General features: G+C 32.1%; 2 protein-coding genes across 2 annotated transcripts; one reads left to right on the top strand and one right to left on the bottom strand.

The window, feature by feature from the left end:
- Nucleotides 1-20: 20 nt before the first annotated feature.
- Nucleotides 21-773, top strand: LOC139107546 (coiled-coil-helix-coiled-coil-helix domain-containing protein 7). The gene is made up of 3 exons (XM_070665240.1): nt 21-230; nt 382-480; nt 560-773. Exons 1-3 carry the CDS (start codon nt 21-23, stop codon nt 650-652), a joined length of 402 nt encoding a protein of 133 aa, XP_070521341.1. The 3' UTR covers nt 653-773.
- A 98-nt stretch (nt 774-871) lies between these two features.
- Dcr-1 (endoribonuclease Dicer-1) lies at nt 872-10624 on the bottom strand. Its single transcript, XM_070665178.1, has 22 exons — nt 10360-10624; nt 10147-10262; nt 9902-10061; nt 9470-9765; nt 8951-9313; nt 8707-8855; nt 8373-8611; nt 8111-8294; nt 7859-8037; nt 7046-7197; nt 6828-6969; nt 6420-6650; nt 6152-6331; nt 5807-6020; nt 5476-5657; nt 5210-5388; nt 4881-5134; nt 2963-4743; nt 2543-2774; nt 2232-2452; nt 1960-2125; nt 872-1888 (listed from the first exon to the last, which is right to left on the bottom strand). Exons 1-22 carry the CDS (start codon nt 10417-10419, stop codon nt 1647-1649), a joined length of 5922 nt encoding a protein of 1973 aa, XP_070521279.1. The 5' UTR covers nt 10420-10624; the 3' UTR covers nt 872-1646.
- Nucleotides 10625-11899: the final 1275 nt, after the last annotated feature.

The raw sequence follows: 11899 nt of genomic DNA, 5'->3' as shown, positions 1-11899 counted from the left end.
ATCGAGTGCAAATAGTACAAATGGAGCAAACGGATCTTACGAGATCGTTGCAGCAGTCTCTCGATCGAACGTTTAGGTGTTCGCGTCGTGACGATTTAAGGATATGTTTATATCACTGTACTAGACTTTCCGCCGATGAAATGGGCACGCAAAATGATTCGCATGGCATTACAGGATCGGATAGACGAGTGATGCGACATAATCAGGAAACAGATAATCCTTGTTACAAGGTAAAATAAATCATTAAGCGAGCACACTTTCGGTTCTCGTTTCCTCGATGCAAAGTGAATAAAAATATAAGTATTAATTGAACGAAAACGTGAAAAAAAAAAAAAAAAAATAGGGCTGCTAGTTAACAAGCTGCGTTTGCTTTATTTGCAGGAGCACCTTCTGTCCTTAAGATGTCTCGATTCCAATCAAACTGACCGTAATGAGTGTAAACTATACTTTCAAAATTACAATAATTGTAAAAAATTCTGGGTAAATTTCCTCTCTTACTATTTCGATCTATAGATTTGTAAGATTACACTTTCAGTTGTATAATTCGTCCTCCTTGTAGGCTTCAGTGCAAGCTGATCGTAGGTCGAAAGGTATTAAGCCTCATATGCCACCTCTGGAAGAACGTATAAATATAAAAATGAAGCTTTTTTAAGATAGGATATGTAAAAGTTTTATTCTCTTTATCATAAATAGACCACTTTAAATCAGTCATGAAATGTACAAATACTGGATTTTAATTTTGCGATAAAAAATACAATATAATGATACTGCAATGTTTCAATATTATTAAATGTAAATAATCTGGCAATAAAATAATTTTTTTTTAATAATAAAACTATTATTAAATGTTTTACAAAAAAAATTGTGACAATTTGGAAACAAAATTTATAATTCTAATTATTTTACATTATAGATAAGATACAACCGTTTTCGCATTAATTTTCCGTTAGTACAGTACATATGTATCGAAAGTTTCTTATCAAAGATTATAAAACAATCAACAGCACTAGCATGACTAGAGTTTTGGAATAATGAAAATTGTATTAAATATTTTGACGAGCCACCAACCGAGCCTAAATTGTAGAAAGATAAATGAAATTATTAAAGTACCAAAGAAACACGATTGTTTTCAATAAAAGCGCTTTGAAAAGAATATGAACGGAGTAGAATAAATGCTGTTATTTTTAGGAAAATATAAAAGAATACATTTTATAAATTTAATACTTAATTGATATCTGGTACCTAAGATATTTAATCGACTATCAAAAATTCTAAAACGAGATAACATTGCATAAAGTACTGAATAAAATATTTCAAGTATTATCTACCGTTCTTATCTTTATACATTATTATCAGTCACATTATTTATTTCTATTTCTTATTCAATCAACTCGTTAATTATTGGTACAATTAACACGATTAGGCTCGTACACAATAATTTCTGTGTCAAGACTTAACGTCATACTGTAACGATATAACGTTCTTTCTAGCGAAAGATTCATTTTTTTAATTTGTTTTAAAGTTTGTAAGTACACTCGTAATCTAACTACTCTTGCGACGTAAATGTCTCACTCGATTACTCCTCGAATATTAGTAACGTCTTGTGGCATGTTCTTTTTCTTTCGCAAGTTACTTTGGCAAAGCTTTTACCTTGGATAATTTTGTATTTTGCTCTTTAATTTTTTTAAGGCGCATTTTGCCGCTGTACATTTTGCGATTCTGTAATTTCGGCCTATTCCTTTAAAAGAACCCTTGCCAAATACGTCTACGGTTACTCGAACTCTACGACCATCAGCTAGTTTTTCAGGTCTACCAAACTTTGCCGTTTCAGGTTCTAATTCCAATAATTCACGAATTGGAGATTTAGGAACGTTCGTGCTAAATTGTTCTGTAATTATACAATACATTTTTAGTAGACATAATTTAAAGTTTAATTTATCGTTAATGAGATATATTTACCAATTTCTGATTTCATTATCGTGTAATAAACGCCCCACACTGCATCGAGAGACATTCCGCTGTCTAGATAAATAGCACCGGCTAATGATTCGAAGACATCACCTAGCGCTTTTGGAACTTCTACGTCTTCGGCTTCCTCACATTCTTCCTCGCCGATCAAATAATACTAAAATGCATGATATATTCAGTCATTTCTTTGATATACAGACATAATATCAATCGTAATTATAATTATAGTAATGATAACAATAAGAAACAATAATTTTTTATACCTCTTCGCTAATAGAATGCCCATTTTCTTCCTGTATCCTGACGAAACGATTTATTACCACACTTAGCCCAGGAGAGAGATGTCGAAAATATTTATGAAAACCGCATCTCACAGCTAATGAGGCAAATATCGTATTATTGACTAAAGCAGATCTTAAATCTGTTAAAGCACCTGGCGAATGTTGCCGGGAATCCTCGTATAAATGTCTAGTTATTAAATAATCTGAAATACGGAAGATATAATTTTTATACGAATAGTATCGGTCATTACTGTAGTTTGATAATTAAGCTTGACTAAAAAAAAAAAATTTACCTAGCACAGCATCGCCGAGAAACTCTAAACGTTGATAACAATCTGTTAATTTATTTGGCTGATAAGAAGCATGCGTAAATGCTTGTAAAAGATAACTATTGTCACGAAATTTATATCCTATACTTTTTTCTAATTCTTCATATCCGTCCAGCATCATATGTAACTCACTTTCCGGATCGGGAATGTAACGAAGTAATGGATTTTGCGGCTCTTCCAATTTTCCATAACGAATCTAAAAGTTTTATTAAAGTTATTTATAGTATTAATTAATAGAGAAGAAATTAATGTCTATTAAAATAATTTAAACTCTCTTAAGATATTCATCGCGTTAAAAATGCATCACAATATTTTATAAAACTGCGTCTCACAAAAAATTTCGGATAAGTATAGTTTCGAGAGAATTTAAATGCAATTACTCACTTGCGTCCAAATAGTTTCATCATGTTCGTTAACTCCTTTGACATACGGTGTGCTACCGGGTATTCTTTCTTCCGGCTCGTTTTCGCTGATCACACAAATTTCTTCGGTGGGCAAAACATGAATTCCTAGCCATGTCATGAATAGAAGTGCTCCGCGGGGTCCACACGCAATTAAATATGCTCCTATCAATGCTTCTACGCAATCCGCGATACTTTTATCTGGAATACTGTGCTGAGTAATTAAATTATAAGGTATAAAGCATCGTAAATTATCTAAATTATTCGGTAGTCGACTTTCATTTTTATCCAATTCACTCTTCATAATCACAAGTTTTTCCTCAGTCTCTTTAACGAGCTGAGTGATTTCAGTGGGATTCACAGCTTGTAAAGTAGGAATGTCGGCTTGATTCCACAACGCGGAAGGAACGCCAGATTCGATTAATGCTTGCTCGAGTTCCTTGGGAACGTAGTAGCAAGGAGGCAGCCAATTATCATGTGGCTCGAACTTGGTTGCTATCATGCTTTCGCCGAGCATTTTCTGCCTGCCAAGTCTATAAAGATTTAAATTACTGACCTGTTTTGATCTTAAGTGACTAAGCTTCCCTTCGTGAATATTATCGTATGTACAATACAAATACGTAGTTATAGCATACTTTAGAAACGAGTCACCAATCGTTTCCAGCCGTTCTAAATTTATGCCGTCATTCGCATTAGACATTGTTAAAGCCTGCAGGATTAGACTAGGACTTGGCCCTGGATGGCCTTTTAATTCCGGTTGGTAATCAAAACTAAAGAGATCGTCATTTAAATAATTTCTCTCGTTTAGCTTATTAGTTTCTTTTTTCACGATGCGAATGAGCTCAGTACGCTTCTTATTTAGTATTTCATCAATAAATTTTCTTATAACCGTTTCTATATAATCTTTATGCGTATAATTAGGGTTTTTATTCTCAATTTGGCAGTTTGACGAGTTTTTCCTCTTAATCGTAATTTCAGAATTGCAAGGTATAAAAGTACCATCGGTCGTAATATCGAGTTCTTTTTTCTTGGCAAATTCGTAATGAGCGTCCTTGTGCTTCGCAAGCAGTGCCTCTTCGTCTTTTTCCACGTACATCCAAAAATTATTATCGAAATTTTTTTCCGTTTCTAGAAGATCCAAAATCTTTTTATTAATCTCTTGTTTGCATATTTGTTTTTCATCCTCCACAGCTTCGGCGATGTTTTCTCCCATGTAAGAGATCTTTAAACCTCTACTTTCATCCTCACTTTCTTCAGACGTATCGATAAAACCATCGCTATATATATCGTCTGATTCATAACCATCTAAATCGGAGTCGTACGTTGGAGAACCGTATCGAATGTCATTCCAGCCAAAACTTTGCGGCAAGACAGTTACATTTAGAGGAAACGATTTTAAATTGTCCACATCGTAGCTCGTAGAACTTATCGTCACATTGTTTGACCATGCCATATCATTTGACCATGTACCAATCTCTAATTCGTCATCTTTTCTTTCGTCGGCACTATCTTCTTCCGTCTCATCGGTTTGTACGTTCTCGGATTCCAGTTCTGTTTCTGTTTCAATCTCGTTACACAATGCCTTTGGTTTATTATTCACGTCGTCATTAGACACAGTTTGATCTTCGCTAGCGTCTATATCGTTGACAGATAAAATACTCAGCACATTTTCATTCTTAGTCTGTTTTGTTTTCTCCGTTTCTTTAGATCTTTTTAACACTTCTGCTAAGCTCCATCCAAAATCTAAGGCTGGCCATTCGAAATCTGAAACAATTTAATAAAAAATAATCGATAAATATTAATTTTCACACCGACACTCGTTACTTCGGGATTTTGTTTTAATTACAATTTGTTAATAAACTAACGAATTGTAATTATTTAATTAATTTAAAGTTATATACCTGAATTCAGATTTTCTTGTCCTAAATTTATCATATGTGCAACTTGACATCGTATTTGATTAGCGAGTAACAAAGCATTAATTCTATACAATATGCAGGGCAAACAAACTGCTTGTCTCCATAAAGATGCCGGAAAGGGATGAATAGCACATAATTCAGCAACAAGAATCTGTTTCTGTTCTAAATTTTCTCTTTTCGCACGTTTTGTCTCTTCGCTGCTTGTAGGTAACGCGACACCTTTGCGATTTACATATCTAAAATGGACAAATTATTAGATCGATCTAAATTTAAAATAGCTTTGATAATTACTCATTGCTCGTGAATCTCACCTAGGAGTTAAAAAGTTTAATCTCGCTGATGTGTGATCCACATCTAATAATGATTGTTCGAGATTTTGTATTTGTATACCATACTTTTTTAAGTAATATTCTTCGAAAGTGCTGTAGTCTTGGCCAGGAAAAGAAGACTTTGGATTTAAGTTTGTGCATATTTCCGCTACATAAAAATACTAAAAAAAAAGTGTAGGAAAGATCATAGAGTACACACAAGAACATATTTCAGTATATTACATTTTTATTTAATTACATGAATTTACCTGAGGTTGATCTTGACTTCTATACCATGGCATAATAACAGCATCGTAATATTTGGATGGATCAAATTTAAAATTCTTCCTATCTTCTTCAGGAACTTTAGTGGGCACTGTATTTCGATTCTGATAAATGCATTCTAAAAAATTCCAATCCACGCTAACGTCCGATCCTTCGCACGTCTTACCTGAAAGATATTTCCAAAGTAACTTACAATGTTAGGTTTACAAAGTTTTTGTTATATATAATTTTTTATAAAAATGCTGATTTTACGAAAAGCTACATTCAAACGAATAAAGTTTGTTAATACATTTATCTATTTGCATAATTACTTACATATTTTCACCGGCACAATTATATATGAATTCTCAGAAGCGTTTGGGTCAAAGAGCATTAAATATTTCTGTAACCTCAACACGTTTGTAAAAGTGTAGTTAAGAAACGCATCAACTCTTTCTATCTGAACGTCATCCAGAATCACAGTTTTCTTACTAAGTTTTAATTGTACGTGCACTTCACCTGATCTAGTATAAATAGGGAATGGACACAACTGTAAAAAGAAAAAAAAAAACGTAAAATATATATGTTTTTACATGTGTGTGTATATTTGTCAAATAAATCGTAGATAAATATGAAAGACAAGTTAAAAAATAGAAAACACGAAATATAAAAAATTACCACCTTTGGTATCTCTTTTAATGTAAGTATGCCGAATCCAATTGCCGATTCCTCAGGGGGATAAATGCGTCTACCTCGTGTATTTTGTTCTTCAGGCAAAGGGCAACTTAATACCATATTAATATGATATAGATAAGACGGTACTCCAACTATTGGTCTACAATCCGTTAGTGCTTCAGCTGTCTAGATAGAATAATGTAAATGTTAATTATTTATTCGGATATGAATATATAAGATAATTTTTAAGATTTAGAAAAAAAATGTTAGATACCTTTTTATAATAATATTGTCTTCGTTTTGTCGTTCCTGGTCTGGCTTCCGAAAAATCGGCTCTGCTTTCATCTGGCAAAGCAGGTACTTCTGCATCTTCGGGTTTAGCCTTAAAGTTTTCCTTTCCAATAGGTAACAAATTGTCATCTATCTCATTTACTCGATGAAGATCGATACACATTTGTAAGGCAGCCATACGTCTAGCCATCGCTCTATTCGGCATTGGATATGACTATAATTTTACAAAAAAAATATTAAATACATATTATAAATTTTATATTATAAAGTATTGCATATAAAAAAAGACACTTCTGTCAAACACGTCCCGTGAAAGAAATTACGCGATCAAATCATTGTGCTTTACTCAAACAAAAGTTGTTTTAATTAATTTATGTATAAAATTAATTACCGTAACTGTATATTTCAATGGTGAATTTATAGGAAGTCGTAGCAAACAAATGTACATCTTCATATTCTCGATATTCATTGTTTCGATATACCATTCTGGTGTTAATCTTGTGAAAGTATCGCTTGGTAATTTTGCACAATATCTGTATGATTTAAAGTATTAATATTAGCGATCAGACATAAGAAAAAAGTTTGTAAAATGCATGTAAAATTTGTTACCTGTTAACTAATGAAATGGCAGAATTAAAAGTTACTTTGGGAGCATCATCACCATCTAGTGGCTTGTAATGTGGTATCATTGCAGCGTACATGTCTGCTTCATTTTCTTCATCCTCAGTTAGCTCTTTATTAGAACATTTTAATAATAAAGTCTACAAAATAGATTGATGCTCTTCCATTACAATTTTCGACTGAGGTTGGCACAGATAATGAACCACATTAAAGGTTGATAATAAAACTGGTACACACTAAAGTTCACGAATAAATCAAATAAAACGTATGCAATACTCGAAAAAATAACCCCGACAATTAATTAAGCTTCCCCTCTTTTTTTTTCCACTGTTCTCTCAGTTGCATATTACAAATTACGACAGCAGATGCGAAAAATGATACAAGTTTCTTTCTTGCATTTAAATATCAAAAAACTTTTTTTTTTGGCATATTATCGTGTGTATATTCGATAAACTTTAGTAGATTCGTAATATATCAAAATTTTTGTGTAAATTAATTAATTAACAATTCAAAAATCGTCGATAAATATAAAATTGCCACGAGATATACGTCCATTCAAGAAAAATAATGCCTACAAGTATAAAATATGTTTGAAGTATATTGTAGTGATGCACATACGCGAGAAAATAAAATAAAATAAAATTAATTTAATTTCGACATGTATTGCAGCAAGAAAAAATTTCATATTTTTTCTCGCTTAAAATATTATAATTTAACACGATTGCACTAAAACGATATGAACCTCGGGACACTAACATTTTATTAAAAATGAGTTTTAACATTAAGATTTCCAAGTTTTACCTTTTCTATATATTGATATTGAGCCAATTGCCAGATTAATTCTTTAGATGCATCTTGTGGTACTAATAATACATGTAAAGCATCCATGGCTCTTGCTCTACTCTTACATTGTATATAAGACTGATAATTCTTCGGAAAGTCATACCTCATCACAAAATTGCACTTTGGAATATCAATACCTGTAAGATTTTTCAAGTAAAATTAATTTTAAAAAATTTAATACATACACGATACTAAAAAACGTTTACGAACCTTCTTCCAAAATTGAAGTTGCAATTAACAAATTACATTCGTGAATTCTAAATCGCTTCAAAACTTCTTCTTGCTTCCTATGTTCCATTTCTAAATCTCTCGAATAACCAATGTCATCAACATTTCTTTCAATTGTATAAAGAGGAGATAAAAAATGTAAATCTTCATCGTGCTTACATATTTCCTATAAACAATTGAATATCATAATTAATTATAATGCAAATCTGTTATATAATTATTGTAATAAAATTTATATACATACACTTAGTAAATAAAATAAAACTTTAGCTGTAAATCCCTTATCCACAAAAATTACTCCACAAAGTAGATCTGGATCTGTGCCACTACAGGGATAACGTTGCGATTTGAACGGTTTTTTGTAATTGTCATCATTAGATTTCCAATTACCTCCAAACTTTTTCAAATGCATAGGTTTTTCCTGTGTTCTCAAAAGAGAAACATTTTTATCATTTTTTGTAACACCATTCTTTGAATTAATGTCTGAGAAAAATACAATATATTTTTAAATGCCTATAAAATTTGATGTACATATATATTTGGATGTGTTTTTAATAAAAATTAGAAAAAACTCTTACCAGCCTTATTCTCCGCGGTGTTAATTTCTTTAGTATAAAAAGGAGTAAAAATTTTTAAGATTTCCAGTAATCGATGAACTTTCGGAGTACTATATTGATATATCCTTTCTTTCTCGGATAAGTGTTGAAATTCATTATCACAAAGAGCACTGTGTGTGAATTGACATAATTTTCACACTAAATTATACAATGTCGTAAGGTTTTGAGCGCATAGATATTAATATAATTTTTTTACGTTACTTACCGAATTTTTATAAAAATCGATGTCATCATGTTTAATAAAAGGTAATGTCTTTCATAAGGAGTTTTAACCTTTAACTTTTCTGTTAAAAATAATAATGTTAAAGCGGCGCGATCTGCACACCATGGTCCAAGAGTTTCTAATATATATAAAAAATCTTGCATCATCTCAAAAGGTTTTTGTATGGGGTCTGGAATTTTCTGAATGTCCTCGTAAAATTCTTCGGTATAAATCTCCATTGGATCATACCGATGATCGCGTAAAAAATCAATAGCATGTTGCACACAATTTTTAAGTGTATTATACAAGTCTTTATTTTCTCCCTTATCATACTCCACAACATACTCTCTTGGTTTTGGGCTATAACTGTGTATATAATAATTTATTAGATATACTTAATTTGCAAAAGAGAACGATGTTAAAAAATTAAGAGACGTGTAGAGTCTCGCGTCAAATGTACGCGAAGCGAAACCTACTGCTCTTTATTACGCGAGTGTTAGGTTTTGGACAGTCTAAACTTACCGTATTATTGAAAGAATATCATTAGCAGTTTCTACTTCACACTGAAAAGCAGCCTCTACTTTTTCTATCTCTAAACCCAATCTCCCAGGTTCTTGGGTCAAATTAAACACTGGTACTGCTAACCCAATTATTCTAGGAACATTGTTGCACAATAAAAAAGTTTGTAAAACAAACTTCAAATCAGTATCTTCAATAGACTTATGGCACTCGTCTACTATGACTAGATTTATGTGGCATGGTAAAAGTTTGTTTTCTGATATTAGTTGTGCATAGATTTTTGGTGTTCCAACTAATACCTGCACATAAAAAATAAAATATACAATAAGAAAATACAAAAATAAATTTTAATTTTTTTTTTCTAATTAAAAGAAAAATACATATATGTATATATAAAAAACTAGAATGTAAGAGAGTAAATTAATTTGTTCTTACATGAGAACTTTCAAAACTTTTGTCAAATCCTTCAAGTGCATCAAAATTGCATCCTAATACTTTCAGATCTGTTAATTGTCTTATATAAGTTCCTATTATTGTAGACTTATCCTCATCATTCAATATATATATTGCTCGTTTTCCACCATTGCTTACTAATCTATATAAATAAAAAAATTAATTAAATATGTAAAAAAATACAAGTTTATACTATAGAAAATTTAATTAATTTATCTTATCGTTACCTTCTATTGTTTGTAGCAAATTCTTGAATTAGTTTTATAGAAAGAAATGTTTGTTCAGAATTTTTTCCCAGACAAACAATTATATTTTTTTCTTTTGCGGCATAAAGAAGCTCTACCTACAAACAAATATTCACGAAAAAAATATATATACATATTATATGTTTCTGCACACACGTATATCAAGATATTTTTAATTGTGTCCAAGTAATATACCTCGTACTCCCTAGGAGTAAAAGATTTTGTGTAGACCTGATCATTTAGTGGAAATGCCATGGAATCTATAGGTTTTCTATAATTATTACTCTCAATAGTAAAATAATCGTAACAATCTTCTGATATATATCAAACAACCTTTTACCATTTACTGTGGATGGTAAAATTTGCAAAAGCACAAGATGTTTGTTGTTGGATGATTATACTTACGTTTAAAACTTAAGATTAAGTTAGATTAAACTATACAGAACATAAGAAGATAGCTGTAGAGAGCGTTATAACCTATTTCTGCGTATTTCATTTTAAGGCGGGTATCCTTGACTGAATAATTTTAGACGATAACTCCGATTGGTTGCGCCATATTAATCGTCGTTTTAGCCCGGGTTTGTAATAGGTGTATTAAATGTCGATCTACAAGGAATAAACCAATGGACAGGTGATAACGACCAGAATAAACGAATGTAATTTGTTATGATTTAAGGTTTACTCATAAATGTAGAAAAGATGTTCATTATTAGCCGCCTAAAATTTTCTGCACGCTAGCACCAGAGTGTCCAACTCGGAATCGCGGCTTCCACGCGACAGATACAATTGTCGGGAACGGGATACGCTTTGATAGAGTGTAGTCCGCAAAGGCAATAAAAAACATCTCTCTCTCTCTCTCTATATATATATATATATATATGGCAGTTTATTCATAATATACATTACAATTATTACAAAATTTTTTTATTTTAATGTTAAGTTTAAACATTATTCGCAATTGATCTCTTCGACGAGATAAAGGCATCGAGATTACAGTGGGCTACCGCGACGACTATAGCCACAAAAAGAGAGAGTCAAGAATATATGTCTGCTCTCTTCTTCTCAGTGTATAGCTCTGTCCTTTTTCTCTATGCGACGGCAGCCGAAGCGCTGGTTTCACACGGACGAGCCTTTGCATGTATACGCGTGGAAACCGCGATTCCAAGTTGGGCTCTCTGATACACTGTCTGTCCGGCGACGCCGCGAAAGAGTAAAACAGACAGTGTATAACTCTGGTCTTTACTTCTATCCAACGGCAACCGAAGCACTGGCTTCATACCATCGAGCCTCTGTACCTGTCGCGTGGAAGCCGCGATTCCGAGTTAGGCTCTCTGGTGCTAGCACAACTTATAGTAAATTGGGACGTGCTATATTGGAGCAATTAATGGATTAATAAACTTCTTTTCTCTCTCTTTTTGTTACGCATTTGTTTCCATATGAGCAGAGCGAGAGCGAGAGAAAGAGAAAAGGAGAGAGCGTAAAGAGAGATGCAAAAATGTAGACTTTCGCGCTGGCCTTCACTTTTCTGACAGCATGAGTGTAGAATTCATTTTTCCTTCGTCCATGGTTTATGCAATCATTTAAACCTCTTCAAATATAATATATATTTACATATTTTGTCTTTAGACTAATCGCAAATTTGATTTGAATAATTATTCTATTAAGAATAATTTTTTTTCTAATTACAACTCAATGGGATAAGAATCATGGATTATAATTGCAGGGTTGAATCATC

Source organism: Cardiocondyla obscurior, linkage group LG13 (assembly GCF_019399895.1).
Source record: "Cardiocondyla obscurior isolate alpha-2009 linkage group LG13, Cobs3.1, whole genome shotgun sequence".
Taxonomy (NCBI): domain Eukaryota; kingdom Metazoa; phylum Arthropoda; class Insecta; order Hymenoptera; family Formicidae; genus Cardiocondyla; species Cardiocondyla obscurior.
Note: the sequence above shows the minus strand (reverse complement) of the source record. Positions and strands in the feature narration are given on the sequence as shown.